This window comes from Melanostigma gelatinosum (assembly GCF_949748355.1).
Source record: "Melanostigma gelatinosum genome assembly, chromosome: 1".
NCBI classification, from domain to species: Eukaryota; Metazoa; Chordata; class Actinopteri; order Perciformes; family Zoarcidae; genus Melanostigma; species Melanostigma gelatinosum.
This window is the reverse complement of record NC_136634.1, coordinates 26571426-26595553: the sequence shown is the minus strand read 5'-3', so window position 1 is coordinate 26595553 and position 24128 is coordinate 26571426. Positions and strand designations below refer to the sequence as shown.

General features: G+C 45.1%; 1 protein-coding gene across 1 annotated transcript; it reads right to left on the bottom strand.

The window, feature by feature from the left end:
• Positions 1 to 256: 256 nt before the first annotated feature.
• LOC306781955 (transcriptional repressor CTCF-like) lies at positions 257 to 21294 on the bottom strand. The gene is made up of 16 exons (XM_079275083.1): positions 21154 to 21294; positions 17336 to 17495; positions 17092 to 17231; positions 16838 to 16954; positions 16568 to 16747; positions 16023 to 16241; positions 15755 to 15917; positions 15020 to 15190; positions 14762 to 14895; positions 14324 to 14444; positions 13807 to 13956; positions 13557 to 13717; positions 4236 to 4418; positions 4009 to 4141; positions 3652 to 3906; positions 257 to 3368 (listed from the first exon to the last, which is right to left on the bottom strand). Exons 2-16 carry the CDS (start codon positions 17481 to 17483, stop codon positions 3127 to 3129), a joined length of 2517 nt encoding a protein of 838 aa, XP_079131209.1. The 5' UTR covers positions 17484 to 17495; positions 21154 to 21294; the 3' UTR covers positions 257 to 3126.
• Positions 21295 to 24128: the final 2834 nt, after the last annotated feature.

The window sequence follows — 24128 nt, the reverse complement described above, 5'->3', positions numbered from 1 at the left end:
AAAGAACATTTAGCTTTTGCTAATAGTGCAAGTGGAGTGTTTTGATCAAGTATCAACAGAACTAGTAAAAGTACCAGTCTTTCAAAATGACAAAAGTCTTAGTTCTGAAGTATGGAAGGACGTTGCAGAACGGCCTTTAACCGTGTTATATTAAACACATACGTGTAGATGTGCATATTTGAGCTCCATTGTGCAGAATGATGTATGAGCAGTTTGACACTAGCAGGCAGCTTTTTATTTCTGTATTACAGGAAGTGACCCAGAAACAGCCAGAGCAGCAAATACAAAGACAATAAAACCAAACGAAACTGAAGGTGTGTGTGTGTGTGAGATAGGGAGAATGTGTGTATGACAGGTGTTGAATAAGGCTGGGTGGTACTATAAGACATAAACCTGACAGATACACAGACACTGCATGGACTGAATGAGGTGCATCTGTGTGACCTTTAGAGGATAAACTGTACCAGCTGTTGACATGGAGAGAAGACACTCTGCTAGTGCCACGCTCTCTGATTCATAAATGTATTGAAGCCGGAGTTGTTGTCAGTATTTGCATTGTTAAATCAATACATTTTATTTTTGAAAAACATTGCCCCCTCCTGCTGGAACCTTCCTCACTGCAGCAGTAATACAGGCGTCTTCCTGATGTACTGTAATAGGCCTGAGTCAATAGTATAGGCCTTCAATCAGAGGATCGCTGGTTCCATCCCCGGCTCCTCCAGTCCATGTCGACGTGTCCTTGGGCAACACACTTAACCCCAAATCTGAGCCGTCAGTGTGTGAATAGGAGTGAGTGGTAGAAAACAAACACCTTGCGTGTTAGCCCGTCATCAGCGTGTGAATGACATGTAGTGTTGAAGCGCTCCGAGTGGTTAGAACTCCATTTACCACCATGTTCATGTGTCATGTGTAGGATTTGATGACAGTATGCAGCTCACACAGACGCGCGAAGCTAAAGCTGCAGTGCAGCAACATCTGATGGATCACCGTTATCCAACACAGATCCTGAGCAGTGTGTGTGTGTGTTGAGCTGGTAAAGAACAGGAGCAGTCACGGCCCATTAGCAGGATTTTATTTGTCATCAGCTGTACAGTGTCTCATCTTCCAACAGGACAAAAGTTTCTTCTGTGCTCCTGACCTTCAAACCATTCTCTCTCAATTCTTCTGCCAGAAACAAACGAGCAATGTGCAAACAAAAAGCAGCGCTGTTGCTATGAGAACAGCCAAACATCCATCCGTCCGCCTGCAAAGCAACAACATGATCGGTTGACGACAGGACGTTTGGTCTTCCTTGTTTGACAGAATGAGCCTTCAGACCTCAGCAGCACATCTCACTAAAGCGTCCATTTGATGTCAGTGACGTCGCTCTGTGTCCATCCGACTGATGCAAGTGGTTCCATCCAACACAGTGACAGAACGGCCACATAGACAACCAGCACAACCGCTTCAGAACACAAATCATTTCATGTGCTTTGTTCTAATCCTGATTCCTCCAGGAGACAGACCTCCGTATCCGCAACAGATGGAAACCAAGGGAAAGCCTTCGTCCAGGCCTCGGGATGACGTTAACATATCGTATACATCACATACATGTTATAGAAGCATGTAGATGAGTCTCTCAGCAGATACTAATCACCCTGCTGTTCTCTAAAGGTGAAACTAACCTCACTAACAGGGTTCAGGAGAACAGAAAGAGACCTTCTGTGTCACCACTGAACTCAACCGACCGCAGTGGAAACTGTAGACGGGCCAGAAATGAAAGCAGCTGAATGTCTACGAGCTCCAGAACGTCAGCGGTTCATCTGCAGACGGACATGGAGCACCAGCACGTTTACAGCTTAACAAAGTCTCCAAGGCAGCTGCTTCAAAATGTTAAAAAAGCTTCACTGCCAATCAAAGAGGAAAAGGCTTTCAAATGTGTGTTTACATGCAAACCACCAGCCAGAGTTGATCATTGTAGTGGGGGGGGGGGGGGGGGGGCACGATATTATATATATATATATTATATTATATATATATCTATATAATTACTTTTATTGACTTAAGTGTGTTACGACCTTATTTTCAAAAGAAAAAAGACAAAGTGACATTATCGTTATCTGACGTTATCATCAATCAACATCGTGCATTCTCGTTCCAAAACCAATAAGACCTTTAAAGGAGGAACCAGAGTGGCTGGTAGAACCTTGGAGAACATCACTGGAGGCTGCCCAGAGCTCAGATGCATTGACATAATTCCACGTTAACAACGATAGAACAACGTTCCACCAACTGAATTAGGATCTGCACTTCCTCGAACCGGCGAAGATGGTTCAGTTCATGTGACGGCAAAGTAACTCCATCAACATGCTCACGAGAAGGACGAACATGATCCATCGGTGAGGAAGGAGGAGAACACCGGGCCGGCTGCTGGATGTCACTTCTGTTCATTAGAATGCATCTGCTCATGAATAAACTGATCACTGACACATGTGTTGAAACACTAGAGGAAGATACACAGACGGCTGAGAGTAGTGGCACCTCAAAGTCATGTACCATAGACTCGCTTTCATGAGCAAAAACTACATTTATATCTATATATACACATAGAAAGGCTTGAATTTGCAAAATGGGGTTGGTTGCAAGAAGAGCAAGCAAGTAAAAAGTGAAGGTAAATCAGATAATGTGTCCTTCTGGCAGAGCGGCATGTAGAGGAGCTGTGTGTGGGTAAACTGACACAGGATGTGGCTTTGGGTAGAAACAAGTAGCAAAACACACAATGACTCATTCAGAAGACATTCAGACTGAGAAAAGCATGAAGAGCAGAGCAGTCCATCAGTAGCTTGGACCATATCTGGTTACGACCTGGGCTCTGCTAGTGTGTGTGTGTGTGTGTGTGTGTGTGTGTGTGTGTGTGTGTGTGAGAGACCCACAATCATCAGAATGCAGTTGATGGACATGGATCTGAAGTTACCGGTAGTGTGTGTAAATATTTACATGCGGCTTCCCTTCTTTGTGCATGGTTGTGTTTGTAGCCACTTCAATGGAGGCAAAACGGCTGCCGTTAAAAGCCCACACATGTACATGAGGACGAGGCCAAGGATGTGGAAATGTTGATGTGTGTACTCATAGTCCGGCTACACGTGTTCACCGGTCCATCATGCTGAGGATCATCTCCGGCGTCAGATCTCCATTAGCGGTGGCCGTTTCCTCGTTCACGGCCAGCTCCACAGTCTCCACCCCCTCTCCGTCTAGCTCCGCCCCCTCCATGGTCAGGGCCACTCCCTGCTCCAGAGGCGTCACCGCAGAGGCGTCGCTGTCCTCCTTCTTCACGATGATGTTCTCCACTGCTCCCGTGCTCTCGTCCTCCACCTGAATGATGGCAGCAGCTGCAGAACACAACCCATAACGTTCATGACAAAGTGGCAGGTAGCACATGCATCGTTCGTACCGTACGGGTTATACATAGTCCGGTCCGGTCTCTACTGATACCAGGTATCGTAGAGCTCTGGGTGAACACCTACGGCTACAAGATATTTTTCCTGATTCAACAACGTCAGGACGATGATGACAGGAGCATCTCAACGCTGATCGGCTTTAAAGACACAGTACTTCGATATTACATGAACTAAAAACAACCTGTGCTCCACATCAACTTGTCCGTGTTCTCACCTGAAGCAGCCGTCTTGGCAGCCACCCTGGCGGACTTGCTCGGTGTTGGAGGCTTGGGCGCGTTCTTTGGGGGGCGGCCTCGTTTCCTCTTGACCGGTGGCTCGTCAGGAGCCGGTACTGGGATGGCGGCAGGGGCCTGGTCCAGTTCCATGCTTTCTGGCTCCTCCTCTTCCTGGAGCAGTGATGCCTCTTCCTCGCCGTCCCCTTCCTCCTCCTCCTCCTCCTCCTCATCCAATTCAGCATGATCCTCCTCCTCTGCATGACAGAGAAACAACAAAGACAGACATCAGGTCAACTGATCAGACCAGAGCAAACACAGCATCTCGCCCGCGCTTGCATACAATGTAAGATTCTCACCGGTGTCATCCTCATCTCTCCTGCTCCTCATCTTCCTCTTTCTTCCTCTCCTCCCTTTCTTCGGGGGTGGGGCTCCATTCTCAGCATCCTCCACCTCACCAGTGCAGTTCTCCGAGTGGCGAGCCATGGTGTTCTACAAGAACACACTGTTAAAGAGTCTGTTGACTTCTATAGCTGGTTACTCAGTAGCACCTGAGGTGCGTGACAGGTAGTCAGAGTGGCGTTACCCTGCGAGTGAAGGTCTTGCTGCACTTGGGGCAGACGAAGGCGGTGGGGACAAAGTTGGGGTCGTGGTAGCGTTTGAAGTGCATGTCCAGCAGCTGCTTCTGTCTGAAGGTCTTCTCACACTGGCTGCAGGCGTATGGTTTCTCTCCGGTGTGAGTTCGACGGTGCATGACCATGTGGCGCTCCTGGACCCAGCAGCATGCGAGACAACGTTAGAAAACACAGGTACACAGACAGTAACACACAGTTCCTTCTGGAACCATGAGGCCACATGTCAAAAGATGAATATGAGACAAGATATCAGCAGTTCAGTTTCTATTGCCAGGTATTTATTAGGGGTGGGAATCACCAGAGGTCCCGCGATACTATGTTATCACGATACTGCGATATTATCACGATACTGCGATAACATATTTAGCAATTTATTACTTTTTTCAACTTCAAATGATGTCCCCAAAGGAAAACTGTGTCAACATGTTTTATCTGATAAGATAAAGTTTTCAGTCTGTTCATCTCACTTCAATCATTTTTATTGCAGCAGAATATGATTGTCAAGCAGACAGACTGACCAACAATGTCATAAATGTTGCATGAACCTGACAAACTGAACTGTTTGTATCACTACATAGTCCAACTTAACTAAATGCAAACGTGTGGACTCAGCATATGAACTATAACTTACATAAGTAGGATATTAGAGTTATGTAACTCAGTATAACTTGTGATGCGTGGACGTCGAGGGCAGAGAGAGTTATGCGCTGCACTCTCCCCATGAGCCGGCTACTGTTGGCAGGTTTAACCCCGTTGTGAGGCCAGATGTCTCTCTTTGTTTTGACCAACTTCCTACCAATCACGCTGACCCGGGACCTTTGCTGACCTCACCAGAAAATAACTCAGCACCATCTAGTGCAGGGTTTCCCAAAGTGTGGTGCGCGCACCCCTGGGGGTGCGCGAGAGGAAAAGTGTAATGGCGGTCTGATGGTGTAATAATATTAAATATTAAAACAAAATGTAATTTTTATTTAAAAAGTGGGTTTTTCAGAAAATAAAAACATGAATTATAAAAATTCCCTTTGGAAGATTTAAAATTAAAAACGTACAATTTAATAAATGCACTTGAGCTCCTTCCGGCAGTCTTGCCGCCTGCCGCCAGTCGTACACACTAGCAAGCCTAGCTTGTGCAGCTAGCGTCAGCTAACAGCGAACTTCATTCATTCAGCAACATTCATGCAAATATGCTAAACTGGCTGAAATCGGGGAAACTGTCAGGTGGGACATCTGAAGCTATCAGTCGTAAAAGAGGAGAGGGACAGAGAGCGAGAGAGAGAGCGAGAGCGAGAGCGAGAGAGAGAGAGAGAGAGAGAGAGAGAAATCGGAGGCGAGGGGAACGGAGAGGTGCGCTGGGGAGAGACCGGGAGAAGAAATCGAACGGGAGTCAGAGGAAGATGAGACGGAGGAGACCGAAAAGGAGGAAGGGATAGCACAGACAAATCGGGAGCACATCGGCCCATCGCGGAGTCAAGGTGAAAAAGAGGAAACGAGGGTGAGCATCAGACTGGGAAAAAAAAGAGGAAATATGATGAAAAGTATCTGTGTCTGGGCTTCACTTGGATTGGCAACGCAGATTCCCCAAAGCCACAGTGCGTGGTGTGCAGTGAGGTTCTGGCTAACAGTCTGAAGCTCTTATTTACGTCGCCACCTGAACACCAAGCATGCCAGTGCAAGTCAAAAGCCCCTTACATTGTTTATATCCAAATTGGAGGAGTTACAAAACAGCCAAAAACAACTGGAGTCTCATTCATGTGTTGGGCCTATAAATGACGCACTACGGGCTTCATATCTGGTTACAGAATAGCGAGAAAGGGGCTACCGCACACAATCGCCGAAGACGTGAGCTTGCCAGCTGCCAGAGAGATGGTGGAATGTATGATTGGAGAGAAAGAAGCAAAAAAGTTGTGCATGATCCCGGTGTCCAACAACACTGTGTCGCCGCATCGATGCTTTGTCCGAAGACATCCTGGCTACATTAGTCGCTCATTAATTGTAAATTAAATGTGATAATCTGCCTCTGAGCCTGTGCGTGTGTGCTCGCCATCCGTATTGCTCTTTAAAAGTGACGCCTTGTGTCACTGAAAGTTATTGAAACTTTGTTGCAGTGTTTCAGGGCGTTTTCACACCTTCAGTTCGTTTGCTTTGTTGCAGTTGCTCCTTTGTTCGGTTTGTGTTCACACTGCAACATTTAACAGCGGACTAAATCTTGTAAACAAATGCCACGCGCGAGCAAACTGTTCTCTCATTGGTCCGATTCTTATGCAGCTATAAAGGCTTAAAAGGCTCTGTTGCTTCTTTTTTTTTTTTTATTAAGGGGGGGGGGGTGCGCGAACCAGGTCGGGATGTAGAAGGGGGTGCGCGGCCTAAAAAGTTTGGGAACTGCTGATCTAGTGGACTGAAGAAGCAATTGATTTGATTTTTCTAAAAATAAAATATATATAAATATTTTTTTATAGTTTATATAATAAAAGATCGATACTTGCCATCCGTGTATTGATACAATATCGCCACGCAAAATCGCGATACTCTGCTGTATCGATTTCTTCCCCCCACCCCTAGTATTTATATCTAGATCGGTTAAACAACGTAGAAGATAGCACCATATGTTTGAACCCATTCATTTTTAAAGTGAGTGGGCTCTGGGAGCTGAGAGAAGGAGGAGCATCAATCAGAACAAACAGTGGCCAGAGCCAGTACAACCATTTGGAACGTCCTGAAGAAGAGAGAAACCGCTGGTACACGGAGCAACAGACGTCAAACCAGCAGACCAGGGAAAGCCACTGGTACATACACTTGCTGTACACATATAGCGTTTACATTAGTCTCAAGCTGCGCAGGTAAAAACCAGGTGCATGCACGTCATGTGAGCGCACGGAGCCAGCAGAAAAGTATTTCTGCTGAGCGTGCACGAATTAGGTACCGCGGGCACAAGCCTGTAACGGTGCTTGACCCCACCGCCGTGATCCCAACTGCTCAACACGCGCTCGTCAAGTCGAGGCGGAGAAGGAATAACGGTCTCCACTACAGAACGATCATCGTACACTCGCAGAAATGTGATCGTGTGAAATTGGAATTGGCATGCTCGGAAAAATGGTCACATATACAACAAGTCTGGAGCCCTGCGGAGGCTACAGCAGGAGATACAAACCATCAGCAAGAAGGAAAGAGGTTCTGACAAAGAAAAGAAACAGAAGGTTCGTAGCCGTAACCCTGACTGAGCATGCATTGGACTTACTAAAGAGGACACTCAAGGGACCCCCCCCCCCCCCCCCGACCCCAGTTTGGTGATTTTTGGCGTGCAGACTTAGTCTATGGATTGCTTTGTAACTTTATAAGACCTGCTAACATCCAGTTAGTTTTGAAAACGGTTGTCATCAACCCACCCCTAAACTCCAGCGGACTACCGGCGCTGGAGCCGAGGCTGGGCGCTAACGTGACGGCCGGCAGCACCGCGGGTTTGTCAGAGGCTCCATGCGGTTCGACATCATCGAGAAACGAGGCGGACACTGCACTGACTGAGCCACAGAGTGTTCCGACCATTGGCGGCATGTCTTCAGGTAGTCCACGTGTAATTGGAAAGATTACCCAAAATGTAAACAAGAAACTGCTAAATCCCGCGAACTCAAAGAACAGGAAGTGGGCCGTCTTCCGGACTGTCAATCACTCAAATACAGCGTGGGATCCTAAAGTTAAGCCAAAAGGTGGGCATCTGAACATAAGAAGCATTAAATCTAAAAGTGATCAAGTCCATCATCTCTTGCTTGATTCCAATTTAGACTTTCTTTGTTTATCTGAGACCTGGCTCCACAAAAATGCTCCATCAGCAGCAACAGTGCCAGGTTATAACATTTACAGGAGAGATAGGGTTGGATCAAAGGGTGGTGGAGTCATGATCTATGTGTGAGATAGTATCCGGTGTAATGAAATCCAGTGGACTGTCTGGAAAGATTTGGAATGCATAGGTCTCAATATAATCTTATCACCACAAATGTCTTTCACACTTATTGTAATTTATCACCCTCCCTCTTCCAATAATCATTTCTATGAGGAACTTGTGAAGCTATTAAAATAATGCAATTTCAGTAAAGAGGTAATTATTATGGGTGATTTTAACATCAATTGGGAGGACAAATCATCTAGAAAGAATCTTAAACTGATTACTGATGACTTTGACCTTGTGCAGTTGATCAGTGGGCCCACAAGAATAACAAATTCCTCCAGGACCCAAATTGATTTAACATTTAGTAAAAGGCCTGAGAGTTCTAAAATCTCTCAATATGGTAACTGGTCTCTCCGACCACAATCTGACTCTGGTAGCCAGGAAACTAACCAGCAAGTGTTTGAGGCCTTCTGTCAGGGACGATGAATCTTTTAGAATCATCAAAAACAATCAAGAAAACTTTAAAAACACTGTTCAACTAATTGACTGGGATGAACTACTGTTGGGAATAGACATTGAGGAAGACAGTCATAAATTCTCAAAGAAATTAGAGAACACTATCAAGGATTTTAATAGCAAATTTAGGCACAAGAATATCAAACACACTATTCCTTGGATAAATGATATCTTAAAATGAATGCAAGAACGGGATTGTGTCTTAAAAACTGCAATTAAAAATAAATCGAGCCATGACAGACAACGTTTTGCTATGCTGAGGAACAAAGTGGTAAAGAAATGAAGAAAAGTTAAGGCAGATTTCTTCCTGACTATAATAGAAAAGGCAAGAGGTAATACTAAAAAGATGTTTTAGTATTTACACAAGCAGTTACACAAGCTAACAGGACAAAGTAAGGAAGCTGCAGCAACTTAACATAAATGGAAAGCTGTCCAATAACCCAGCGGAAGTAGCAACAGCTTTCAATCACTATTTCATTGATTCTGTGGTTACGATTGCTAAATGTTTCTCTGAGAAAACACACGTCTGTAGAGTAAATTCGTTGGAGCCGGCCTTCAGCATTAGATATGTGACTCAATCAGAGGTCACGAGAATAATCAGGTCTCTTAAACCTTCCAAAGCAAAGGATGTATTTTGTATGGATGCAGTTATCCTCAAAGAACTTAACACAACACTAACAGATCCCATCAGCAAAATCATCAACCTCTCAGAGCGTTTCCCAGTGTTTGGAAGTCGGCTGCTGTTGTTCCAGTATTCAAAGATGGAGATCCCCGTTCTACCTGTAATTACAGACCCATCAGTATGCTGCCAACAACATCAAATGTTGCAGAGAAGTTGGTAGCTGAGCAAATGATCTGCCATTTGAATACCAGTTATTTCGCCCTTCACCCAATGCAATTCGGCTTCAGAGCCAATTATTCTAGTGAGACAGCAGCTGTTTCTTCACAGAAAAAAATCTAATTTCTAATGGACAAAGGGGGAGTTGTTGGAGTTGTGTTTCTTGATCTCAAGAAGGCATTTGACACTGTTAACCATAGCATTCTTTTGTCTAAGTTGCACGGCTACAATTTCTCCTCAGGTACACTTAAATGGATTGAATCATATTTGCTAAACAGATCACAGTATGTCCAAATACAGAACCATCAATCGACCGCCCTACACTTGTCCACAGGCGTCCCACAAGGATCTGTCCTGGGCCCACTGCTGTTCTCTTTATATATCAATGATCTGCCATCAGCATGCCCTGACACAAACATCCAAATGTATGCAGATGACACTGTGATTTACTTGAAATGGTTGCAAATGAACTCACTAACTCCATGGTTCATGTAACTGCATGGTTAAAGCAATTCTGTTTACAACTAAACGTATCCAAAACACTGTGTATGTTTCTTACCCAAACAAACTGTGGTAGTGTAGAGCCGGATGTTTGTATATCTGGGGAGAGGCTACGGGTTGTACCCAGTGGTGTATAGTAACGAAGTAGAAATACTTCGTTACTGTACTTAAGTAGTTTTTTTGGGTATCTGTACTTTACTACTTATATTTCTGTTTACTTCTACTTCACTACATTTTGCAAAGAAAACTGATACTTTTACTCCGATACATTTCCCCTGAAACCTTCGTTACTCGCTACAAAATCAAATCTATCTTGAGAAAAAAATGAATCATGAGAGCAGCGTCGGGGACTGTGGTGGAACACAGACTGCAAGCAAGCAGGTTTGGTGAATCAGTGGTCCGAGCTTGCGAGTTAAATCATTGGTCAATCACGTCAATGCACAATTGCAAACAAGTGCTCTCAAAGCCGCGGTGTTTTGATTCCCAGTGATGCCCAGGATGCTACATGCTATAGCTAGCGGGCGACTACATGAGTAGAATTCCACTCTACAATGATGGAAGCAGAAATGGAAGCACCTGCTACTCCCGCAACAAACGACGGTGGTGACGAAGATCAACACCCGTGGATTGCTAGCGAGTTAGTGAGCTGAGGAAGTGTTGACAGTTGTGCAGCACTAGTTGGCTAACGTTAGCTATAGCTAGCCACGACACCATAGGATTGATGGGAGCCGAGAGAGCGCAGCGTTAGCGTTAGCATTAGCGTTAGCATTAGGGAAATCCTTCGCAGCAGTGCGCAAGCTGTCTGTGACGCTGAACACACCTTTACCTGCCTCAGCGGCCTGTGAAAGGCTATTTAGCATCGCAGGACTAGTCTTCAGCCCAAGAAGAGCGAGACTGAATTCTCACAATTTTGTAAACCAACTTCTTTTGAAGATGAACAGGACATGTTTCAGTTTCAAGTAATGACTGGGTTGCTGCTTTAGTATTGATCATGTTTTGATATTTGAGTCATGTTGTGGATGATCAGATGGAGTTATGATGGTAGCAGTCGCCCAATTGCAGATTCATCTTGAGCAAAAACCTTTGTCTATTGTGTTCAAATCAGGCCCACAGGAGTTTACAAGGCAGGCGTCCTTTCTCAAAACACTGACCTGATGCATCAAGTGGATATTTTTTGCTGAACACAATATTATGCATTGGCCCTCTACATCCTCTAGTCGGCATTGAGCATACTTATAAACGCAACTCCTTCATAGTGTCATATTGCTTTTCGGAGAATTATGATGATAAGTTCATAGTAGATGCAAAAGTATACTTATGTACAATATATTATGTTGAACATTGTTGCTCCTGAATGGATCACAGCCAACCCAATTATGTTCAACACAGCTCCATGTCCTTGGTCATGATGCCACAGCACTTAAAAGAATAAACTTCATCATTCTCACAATTCTGACCCTTTGCTTTTTTATTAACAGCATTTACTTGTACTTTTACTTTCAATGAACAGGTTATGATGTTCATTTAATGTTCAGGTTATGATGTACATTTAATATCAGAAAATTACTTTTGATACTTAAGTACTATTGTACTTAAGTACAAAAGTACTTAAGTACAATAAATATCAGATACTTTAAGACTTTTACTCAAGTAGTATTCTAATAGGTGACTTTTTACTTTTACTGGAGTATGGCTTTTGAGTACTTTATACACCACTGGTTGTACCTGACTACAAGTATCTCGGAGTACTTTTTGATTCCAAATTGTCATTCAAATCTCAGGTGAAAAAGGTCTGTAACCGGGTCAAATTCAATCTCTCAAATTTCAGGTTCACACGAAACTACATGTCAACAGAGGCAGCTAAGACATACATGCTTGCTATGGTCGTTTCCCATATCACTTACTGTTTAACAACCTGGTCACAGGCTAGCACCACGACTCTGAAACCACTACAGTCATTGTATAAACGCACACTCAAACTCCTTGATGAAAAATCTGTTCTTTCTCATCATTGCCCTATACTAACAAATTCATTTTAAGTTTTTATTTATTTATAAAAAATGATAACATGTTTAGTTGGGAGAACATGATTAAATATGTGAATGTCTAATGTACAAGATTATACATGGCTTGACCTCTCCGCTCAAACTATTTGTGATCATAAGTACAACTGGTTATCGGCTCACAAGAGGAGCAGCAAGAGGGGATCACATTATCCCACTCAGGAAAAGTGCTTTCAGTCATTCTGCATGTTCAGTACAAGCTGCACTACAATGGAACTCCATCCCAGTGACCATTAGAACTACAAGCATGCAGTTCATGTAAAGCTCACTTACAGAAATGGTTAGTTGTACTCAGCTCTGTCAGCAGTAGATTGTAACTGTTTCTCTGCCTGTGTTGAACGTCCCTCCATCTGTCTGTTGTCACCTTTCTGTCTTTCTTTAAATTGCCGGTGGACCCTCATCGACCTGCATGCATGTCTTTTATTGTTCTTTAGCTGTGTCTGAGTGATTCATGTATTTCACATACTCTGCATGCTTTTATGTTTTGTGCCTCTGACGTGGATGTTTTTTAGTTTCTAAACAACTACAGCATAATACTGTTTTTAGTCCATGTTTCTATTTTAACATAGTTATCCTTTTTATTTGCTTTGTGTGTGCTGACTTTGAGAGCCTCTGTGTTGCATGTCTTGTCTGTCCTTGACAATTAACAGTTTTATTCTCACTTTTGTCATTGTTTGTCCACACATTGTTAAGTGTCAACATTGTATAACCTTTTAACTTTAATCTTACCTTCTGTTTTTAGGTTTATTTTGTAACATCTGCCTCTTGGGACTACAGATGAAGAATAGCCTTTTGGCTTTAACTCTGGTGCATTTGCAGAAATGTTTTTATTAATGTGCTCTGTCCCGTTCAAATAAACCAATAAATAAATGCAGTTATTGAAAGCTAAATATTAAGAAAGGATCACTTTGATCAATTGGAGTTCTTACACCGTTGCTCAGCTTAACATCGGTTGTTCCTTTACAGAAGGTGCTCGGTCTCCGGTTCTTCAACAGATCGAGATGCAAACACCTGGAAATAAAAGCTTAAATGCTGATCTCTTGTCTCATATTCATCTTCAGTTGTCTAGTTTTGGAAAAGGACTGTACATCCATTCAAAATAAAACATGTTAAAGCCACGGTAGCGGCAATGCCCTGTGGATGGCAACGTCGGTCTGTCGTTGGGTCCAGAATTAAATATCTCATCGAGTACTGGAAGGATGATCCACAGAGTATGAATCCTGAAGACCTTTCGTCTAGTGGCCAGAGCAGGTCAAGCTTCAGTCCTACAGCAACAATGTTTCCCATCTAGCAGCAGACCCACTAAACTGAGGTCAATCTGGCAAATATCACTCAGAGTCTCCATCAGGGCTGTAGACTCTTGTTTCTGCAATTATTCATTTCAGAAGGTAATGACTGTTATCACTTCAGTGGTACTGACGTCCAAATGAACGGTAACACACACGACTCCACAGAGACGCTTGTATGTACACACCTGGCGGCAGCAGTAGTCACACATGTCGCACTTGAACCTCTTCTCGTTCTTATGGGACTTCTGGTGCTGGATCAGAGCGTAGCGCTCGTGGAAAACAGCGTCGCAGTAACGACACTTCTTTCCAGTCTCAATGAATGAGTGCTGCTTACGAAGGTGGACACCTGGAGGAGCACACAGACGACTGAGGGAATGAAACAACAGGGCAAAGCAAACCCTCTGGTCCGAGTGAGTGAGTGAGGGAGGGCATTACCCAGGTCGCTCTTGCGTGCGATGACTGTGTCACAGTGTGGACAGTGAAATTTGGCCACATTCTCTGTGTGTTTCTGCAGAATGTGCATCTTCATGGTTCCACTCTGGGTGAATCGGGCGTGGCAGATGTAGCACTCGTAAGGTTTCTCCCCTGAGAAGAGGATTGAGATGTAGACGGGTGTATCATTGTTCAACGCCATAATTCATGGTCTTCATCAAACAGAACATTAGAAGAATACAAACGAATCCTAAGAGGTAACAATATGCAGGAGGTATTATGAATTACCCCACAATGATAGATTTGAACAATCCTGTATCCATCAGTATTGCTTAAAGTATAGTTCTGTAGTTGACAACTAATGCGGTTTTTCAGCAGGTCAAGTGAACTCTGATCCTTTTGATTGGGACACATTCTTTAGTAAACATGAAATATTTTAAAAACAATACTGGTCCTATATCTCCTGCTCCTCCTCGACAGCTTTACAAGTGGAGATCAGAGGCAACGGTGTCCATCTTACCCGAGTGTGTCCTCATGTGTCTCTTCAGCTTGTACGTGTCTCTGCTGGCGTAGCTGCACAGGCTGCACTGGAACGGACGCTCACCGGTGTGGGAACGAATGTGACGCTTTAGTTTGCTCACCTACGCAACATCCACACACAAACACGTTCAGAGCACTGGCAAACAATAATAACCTGCCGTTATATGACTCAGTGATATTTGAATCTGCTCTGTCTGGAGTCCGTCATCCACCATTACTGTTCTACTCAAGCACAGCCAATCAGCTGGGCTAATAGCAACGTGTTCAACACGTGTACGCCATTCTGTTGCCTCTGCAGAACTTAAGTTCCCTCTAGTGAGCAGTATCAAAGTGTATCTATTGTGCAGCCACTAAGATGCAACACACTGCACTTTGACAACTTCACATAGAAACACAAGCAGACAGAAGCTGGGTTTACCTCCACGCTGGCGTAGTCACACATGGAGCATTTGAAGGGTTTCTCATGTGTGTGTTTGTAGCGACGATGACGGACCAACTCTCCACTGGTCACAAAAGCCATATCACAGTCTGTGCACTTGTGCGGCCGAGTTCCTGCGTACATTAAAAACAAAGTCAGCTTCCCACATGCTGCACGGCATTGAAACACTCAACCGTTGTTCCGTTTTCTCTTTAGACTACTGCTACGGTTCTGATGAAGGCGTGTGGTCGCATATACCCGTGTGTGTGTTGAGATGGTTTCTGAGCAGGGTGACCGTCCTGAAGGCTCGTCCACACAGGTGACATTTGTGAGGTCTCTCATCCGTGTGGCTCTTCATGTGTCTGTCCAGGTTGGAGCGTCGAGGGCACGTGTAGCTACACAGCTCACACTGAAACGTCTTCTTCACTCCTGACACAGCAATGACAGACACAGACCTCGCATTACATGACAGTGTTTCAACCATCAGCCAGCGCTACTGAGGGCTGGGTCTCTGTGCTAGCAGCTACGGGTGCTAGCAGCTACGGGTGCTAACAGCTACGGGTGCTAACAGCTACGGGCGCCAGCAGCTACGGGCGCCAGCAGCTACGGGCACTAACACAGTTAATCTTTGTTTTAAGTGGTATTCACTTGTATTGTCACGGAGTTTGACATTTTCAAGTGGAGCCCAGGAGTATCGACTGTGATAGAGCAGCTAAATGAGATCTGAACTAACACATGAATTGCAATGCATTGTGGGTGTGCAGTGAGCACTGTGAACATTTTCACTTCACAATCCATTTGAAGTAACTGTGACAGTATGGTAGAGAAGCGCTCCTTATGTTTACTAGTTAGGAGTGATGTAAGGAGCAGATGTGGCTCTTATGGCAGTTTAAAATACGTTTGAAGTCGTTATGGGCGGCACAAGACGACCGTGGCTGTATTCCCAGCCAAACCAAATCACAATGGTGTCACTTCCATTACGCAGTGTCTCACCTTTCTTCTTGATCTTGGTGGGTTTGGGTGGTTTCATGTTGCCCACCACTTTCTCAGCATTGACCTCAGACAGAAGGCCCTCCTGCTGTTCCTCTTCAAAGTCATAGACACTGACGTCCATGTCCTTATCTCCGTCAGCGTAACGCAGACGACTCTTCTTACCCTGGACACACAGCGAGCCGTCACACCGCATGTTAAGCTGATGACAGTGAAAGCTTTTAGCATGTGGTTTGATGACAGAGAGACTGACACCACACAGCTATCTTGCCTTCTTGGTCGTCTTGAACGCTCCGCATGGGGGCTGATAGTCTGGGTCTTTAGCCCAGGTTGGGTCGTCATTCAGAGGCTGAATGGGCTCCTCCTCCACATCGTCCAGCAGCTGGTTCCCCACCTCCTCATCCTCCTCCTCCTCCTCTATAGGGTGGGTTTCTCCTCCCTCCTCCTGCTCCACTGTCTCCACCTCCCCATTAGCTCCGACCTTAACCACCTACACATCACATGCATTCACTGTCAGTTCATCACGGAGACAAGTCACAGCTGCTCAAGTAAAAGAGAAAGTATGTGCTCTGTCTTTCCTTACTGAACTAAATATGTGTACGTATTTTAAAGGCAACCAGAATAAGTCAGTTAATAAGAATATAAATTCCTGTCATTGTTATTTAAACATGTGTAACTGCACACACACCGTCGTCACTGATTCGCCAGTAGTTCAAGTGTCACAACCCTCCTAAAAGTGATGCAGCAGCTCGTTTTCAGATGCAGTCGGGCATAAATGTTGAGTTAAAGGCCGACTATGAGCGTCTGTGTGTTTACCTGAAAGCCCTCCGGCAGCGGCAGGGTGTGGCAGATGACCGGGTCTCCGTCCTTTGGCATAGCAGTGGTGTCTACAAAGGTGCCTTGCTGCAGGGCCTCCACAGTAGTGGCAGAGACCGGCACCTGGACCAGCTGGAGCTCCCCGAGACCCAGAGCCGCCTGCTCCTCCATGTTCACCACCTGAGAACGAGAAGCCCTGAGGTCAGCACCCACCAGACAGCGACGCAGGAGGAAGGAACTGCAGGATTCTATCTCCAGAGGAGCGCCTACCTGTAGAGTGATGATCTGAGTATGGTCCACGGTTGTTACAGTTGCTTGGTGAGCGCCACCCGCCACCCCTCCGACGACACCCATGGTTATCGATCCCCCCACTGTGACATCTATCACCTGCAAATCAACTCCATGTTAATGTTGGGCAGAGCTACGTACTCCAGCAGGGACAGAAGGAATCCTCAGACATCCAAACCACCTTCTTCAGAGACCAGGTCTGGACATCAACACAAAGCTCTTGACAGTCAGCTTACCTCAGTCTTCATCTGCAACAGGGTGGGATCCAGCGAGTCCATAACCATCATCTCAACCCCGGCTCCACCGTCCACACCGACCCCCACCCCGGCATCCATCAGCTGCTGCTGAGCAGCTGCTAGCATTCCGTCCCCGTGACCTGAAACACAACATGTCGGAGTAAATGATTCTACTTTCACTGGAAATCTACGTCTCTGTGCTCTTTTGACATGTGGGACCATTTCATGTGCAGTTAGTAAGAACCTTGTTCCTCCACCACGCCCCCGGCTTCTGCAGCTTGCTGGAGGAGGTCAGCCACCATGGCACTCTGGCTGTGAACGGCCTGGATGGAGGGGAAGTCTTTGAGCCGGACCTCCACCACCCCTACACCCTCTGTTGGCCCTCCGTCCATGCTGGGTAGGAACTGAAATATGTGGGAACAAAAATGATCTAGCAGTGTATTCCACCTCTACAGTGGGGTTCAGTCTGACATCATTTACCCTGCACCTCCCCATGCAACAGATACCTCGTCTTATCACATGAACAACCTTCAGACCCTTTCATCACACAAGACTGCAAACCAACGTGTCAAACGGCCAACATGGAGCTGAGCCGTGACTTCATCTGTCTGCTTCACGGTGGTGCTGACAACGGTTAAACATTTGCAATTTAACCAAATTCAAAAACCCTCATGAACCTGAGCTTGTTTTCTGCATGCGTGTTCGTTCTTGTGTGTCTGTGGTCACATTGTGACGGTGGTCGTAGCACTACTTCACTTTACTATGACAGAGTATAACCCTCTGAACCCTCTTCTGCTCCGGTCACACCTGTGTTGGTCTCAGCCGAGACCATCGTGGCTTCCTTGAGGAGCGTCTAGTTGAAGCCAGCTGTTTATTTGTGGCGAGATTCTAAATGAGACATGTTGTTGATGAAATATCACAACTCCAGCTTCGTTTCGACTGCTTTTTCTGACGGAAGCGTGAGTCACACATGACGTGTTCAAGGACTGTCGGAAAGATAAAGATCTGACGAGTATGACTATTTTCACAGCTTCTGGCTGTGATGAACGGTGTAGCTAGGAGACTGTGGCTCAGCGGTAGAGCAGGGTCGTCCTTCAATCAGAGGATCGGCGGTTCGATCCTCGGCTCCGTTGGTCCATGACGATGTGTCCTTGGGCAAGAGAATTTACCCCAAGTGGCTCCCGTAGTGTATGAATGTGTGTTAATGATGACAGAGTCCTGATGAATAGGTGGCACCTTGCATGGTAGCCCCTGTCGTCAGCGTGTGAATGGGTGAATGATGACATGTGTGTTAAAGTGCTTTGAGCGGTCAGAAGGCTAGAAGAGAGCTACGAGTCCATTTAGCTTCGGAGATTCTTCAAAGAAAACATTCCCATCCCGCCTGCAGGTTTTGGGTTGAGAGGGTTAAACAAAGCAGCATATAGTCACATCTGAGAAGCTGGAACTGGGAATGCTTTATGCTTAAATCATGAATTATCAGAATGTTGTTTCAGCTCTAATACTCTGATATGAAGAGGGCATCAAAACATTCATTGGCTGGAGTATTTTCATCTGATAGATATGAAAGAATTGCAATATGATTTGTACACACAGCATTACATGACTGTAATCATTCTGTTCATGGATCAGATCCTGACTTCCAGGGAAGCAGTGATACATCAGCAGCACGTAATGCTGCGAGTGTGGTCTATTGGGCTGACGGAGCGGAGTTCTGCTCTCTGCTCAACTGCCTTGAATCTGCTGCTAAAGAAAGGCATGTTTGAGTGAGACCTATTTCAAACAGCCCATTGCTGTACATATGCTGCCACTCAACCCTACTAGTGTTACCTGGAACAGCAACGACAGATTAACTGTTTTCATGCTTTCTGTAGGCCGGGCTGCAGCGTGCAGGGCTGCGATACAGCTGCTCTCCCTTTTGTCTGCTGCTGAGCTTTGCTGACCCTTTGCCTGCCTGCTACCTGACTGTCCCTGTCAACCTGAGGGAGGGAAGAGGGAGATGTTACACAGGCAGACACGGTGACTCCAACAGCCTACACATCTCTGATCACGTCAACTGTTCTGTTCAGAATAACTTCAAAGCCTGTGGTTGAATATCACCGTTTGTAAACCCGAGAGGGAAACACTTCATGCAAACAGTTATGCCCAAATGAGCTGTTATTGTGAACATCAGTTCAAAGCTGAAAACTGTGCAACACTCGGCACTGATGCTTTTTCTTCAAGCGCTGAAAGGCGTTTCATAAAGAGTGTGTGACTCCACATACACACAAGCTCACTGTGAAAGGCTTCACACTGGTCTGATAAGGAACAAGACATGGCAGTACAGAGAGCCGTGTCAGGTTCTCGACTGTAAACACTCCTCTTTCTATGCATCGTGGTCACAAGGACGCACAAAAGCTGTCGTTGAAGGTTTCGTACAAGATAAGAATCCTTAAAGCGGAGTTTTTTTTGCCCCAGGGTTTCCAAATATTGATTGATAACCACAGGCCTTGAAATCCTTTCTGAACATTTCACAACCTCTAACTCGTATTGTCCCTTGTTTAAAAAGCACAAGGCGATAAAGTCACTCATGATTTTGGTCCGTGCACAGTGTTGCGAGTCTCAACGGTGTGGCCATTGTGTAAAAGTTAACAAAACATGCTTGAACTCTTGGACCACGACATGCCAAATACAGCAGCACCACTCATACTTTGGATAATGGGTCTATTTTCTTCAACAACGACAGTATCTAACAACATAAACTCGGAAAGTAGTCGAGTCATATTTTATAAATACCACAGCTGCACTGTGGTCTCAGGACTGGTTAATGTAAAGTGCACATCAGTGCTGGCACAGCTGCATGGCAGTTTGTGAGAACAACATCTGCTGTTTGCAGGTTTCGTGTCCACTTGTCTTACTGGTGGAAGCCGGGAGGCTCTTGTAAAGGCCTTCATAGATGCTTTGCAACACATTTACCACAACAAGGCGACGGAACTGCTCTGTCGCCTCCTTGCCGGCATTTCTATAGCGGTATTTTTGTAGCTCTCCAAGCCGAATCGTAGAGGGAGCTCTCTGCTATAACATACATATGTGGCTGTGATGCTCAAGGTGGGCTTAGAATAGAGAGACAAGCGGGCGCAACAACAACTGCCAAACCCGACCACAGCACCGCTACGGAAAAGGGAAGAGAAATGCGACATTTGACCGTGGAAGAGGGCTGATTTCGGGGGAAACACGCGTCGTGTGTTTGGTCTCAGACAATCAGTGACCGCTGTGATCTCCGTTTCACTCGAATGCCTCGTCACTGTCTTCGCTGGCCCGAGCGGAACTCTCCGCGTATTTACTGCGCAACCTGAAAGGCGCTTTGAACCGACTCACATTTCAATGAAAGTAAGGACAGACGCGACCACAACCAGCGCAGTTACATGATATACTACATCGATGTTTGAATGTGGTCACTTGTTGGGATTCCAGTACTTTCAACAGTCCAACGTAACGCTACGACGGGCGAAGGGCCTAGCTGCTGTGCAGACCTAGCTAACGCTAACTGTGGGCTAACGTGAGTTGCTACATGAGTTTAAGTTAGTACGAAACACGCTAAAACGTGGAGTGTCGTGACATACTACGCGGCTGTTTGCGTGCACACCCGTAGTAATGTCATCGCGCATTTAGGGATGTGAATGCGTGTGTCACACCTGGCGTGTATTAGCTAATGCTAACAAGCTAACGCTAGCTAAGGGCGATAACTTAAACCCGCCAGTTTCCATGTCGTCAAGGCTGTAAAGACGGGAAACAAAGAAGCGAGAAAATGGACGCCTCGGCCTAAACTCTCCAACCAAATCGTCGAAGCATTCGTAAGTTCTCGTCGACGATATTGTGACAGATGCGTGTAAAATACAGCGGGTTGTGTGTACATTTATGACTACTTGGGTTATTTAAACGTATTTTGACGGGGTTTTCGATAACGATAGAGGGAGACAAACACTCTCCAACGAGCTGCCGGACCCAGAGCCCCATCGTGACACCTAGAGGCCGATTAAAGATCCTGCAAACTCCCCCCTTATCAGAAAAGTAGTGATACTTTACCTCTTTTTTCTGTGTTTCTCTCCCCGTTTAACTCGAGCGGGAGCAGAGAGCCTGTGCTACAAAGTTGACCACGCTGGTGAGAAATGCAGGCTTCTTCGCAGTTAGTTTTAATCCCTCTCTCGCTTTAGCAGAGTAGCCTCTGCCACAAAATGGCAGTTGTGAGCTCAGTGCGCCTGTGCGGCCGCTGGGGGGTGGTGTCGAAGCTGCTGCAGAGCCCCTGATTGGCCAGGAGGGGCGCTCCGTTGGATGCATTGAAGCCCATTCATCACAACGTTAGGCTTGATGCTTCTCTCGGGACGCTCGGAGATACGTCTACATTGGAATTAGGCATAACAAGTAAACACGTTGTAAAATATGAGTTCATTTCTAATAAAACAACGTGTTTAAAATGACCTGAGGGCATCTGTTGAATGCACAGTATCACATTGTGCTTAATACTGTAGCAGTTGACTTGCTGTGTAGCGTGAAGTCACATCTTGGCACAGTGCATGTTTGCCCAACATTAAAGTGAGAGCATGACCAGGAAACCAAAAGAGTGCACAGAAATATAGACTGCCTTTTAAAAGGTTTGAGTGTACAATCAGTTATTAATCGATGCTTCGGTCATGGTCCGTACGCTGTCCCAGCTGCTGTCCTATCAGTGTGTGAAGAGGTGAAGTCTGCTGACGCCCTCAACCTGCTGTCTGACTTATCTCAAGAATCCCCCAACCGTAAGGACGACAGGGCACTACCACTGAGTGTGTGTGTGTGTGTGTGTGTGTGTGTGTGTGTGTGTGTGTGTGAGCGCGCAGCTCACTGTATCATTAAAAAACATGGCACCCATGGGACAATCTTTAAACACATTTTAATATTTTGTATATGTGGAAATATATTTTAGAAAAGAAAAATAAACATAATATTCCATTTCCAATGCTGCACAATATACGCAGATTGTGGGGGAAACAAAGTGCTTCATTCTTCAATAAAGTATATCATCTATCTCTTATTGCATCTCTGTTTCTATCAAACCTCGAGGCACTTAAAGCACAGAGATGCAGATCGCTGCTGTCCTTTAGAAACTCAGAGTAAATACTAACAGTGGAAGCATCTTATACACAGACACAGTCACACACTGCAGCCTGTTGCTCATCATATGCTGGAGTATTGAACACAGTATACAGCTCGTTGTCTGATCACTGCTCACAGCATCTCAACGTCAGTTATTTTTCAGTAACTTACTTTTATCAGTAAGTCATAATGCATCTATCACGCATGCAAGTGGATTAGGGCTAGTGAGAGAAATCTGTTCCGAAATGAATCCCTGAATACTAATTCAGAGTTTATAGAGAATTCTTTCATTTCTGATTTTACATTTTTCTGCCAAAATCCTGATATTTTAATCTTAATTCTTATTAAGAGTAGGGCGGTCCCTCTTAGTTAATTAGTCGACTAATATCTCTTCAGTCGATTCTGAATATGCTGAATGACTTCAGAGGAACTAGTGAGCTAGTGAACAAGGTGTGGCTCAGTAACAGCGTTGGCACATGTTGGTTAGGACGCTGAGCCTCCTGCTCGTCATTCTGCTGCTCGACTGCACCAATCACAACTACTGTGTTGAGTGTGTGGAGTATGCGCATTTGAGTGTGTGGAGTATGCACATGGTGGGAAACAAATCATTCTGCAGGACGAAGTGAAATGTAAGAATGAGAGGACCACCGCAGTGAACTCCTCCAGTGAACATGAAGGTCTGAACCAGATATCACGTCATATCCATCAGTTATGTGTAGACATTCAGTCTGATCAGACGGACAGACGTCACCACAGCATGTCTACATGATAAGCAGACAGCATGAGGCTGGAGACAGGAAATAACAAGGCAACATCACAGTCAGCAGTGTGGAGCAAATGAAACGGTCACAATAAAGCGGCTGAATGAGTCACCGGGCGACATTCTGGCTCCTTCACTGACGACGGTAGACTCTTCAGGAACGTTGCAACTCTGCAGAAGACACCAGAGCTTCTGCATCTTTTTACCCGTTTACTAAGAACCACGTCGTTGACCTCATGCCGGCAGTTTCCCCATGCGTGTGTTGTGCACTTTGTATTCTGTATCAGTGAAGTGATAAGAGTCCTAAACAATGACATAGTATCTCATGATTACAAGCTCTTCAGAAAGAATCTCAAAACAGAATTATGAAGAAATCCTCATGTTGTCATCTCATAATTACAGCTCCTGTAATTATGAGATACTGAGTCATAATTACAGAAGTACATGCTGTTATTATGAAATCCTGAGTCAAAGTGATGAAATGCTGATCCTGTAGTGATGCGGTCCATAAGCACAGGATGAGGTGAGTGCAGTGGGAACCGGTCAGCAGCCAAGTCAAGACTTTAGTACGTCATTCGTAGTAAGTGGCATAAACATACAGAAACACTGGCCCTTTAATCATTCATGACTCCATGTCCGGAGTCTGAATTAATTATGATTATTCATATTGGAACGTTTTAGGATGTCAATGTGAACACAACAGAGGCTCATGTAAATTCTTGTTCTTGAAACTTTGAGTTTGAGGTTCAACTGTTATTGATGTGATTTAAAGAGAACTGATCTCAGACCTGGATGGCGCATTCTATCCCCCCAGTGATCTAACCCCCCACAGCAGTCTGTGACAGGAATACAAGCAGAGCACCGGCCCTTTAACAGCACATATGTTCTCAGGTACAGTCATTGCAGTACAAACACATCTTGGAAAACAAAGTGTACATTTACAAATAAAGACTCTGTTTAGATTTAAAAACAAAACAATTTACAATCACAGAAAACTGAATTCAAGTGGCAGAGTCACACATATACACAGTGGTGGGCCGTCAGGGCCTGCAAGGCCTTCTCTGCTGCCCTGACACAATCACAAAGCTATATATATTCTATAATTTAATAATGTTTCTTAAATACACTACATGTATTGTAATTTATAAACACATTTCCTCATTATCTT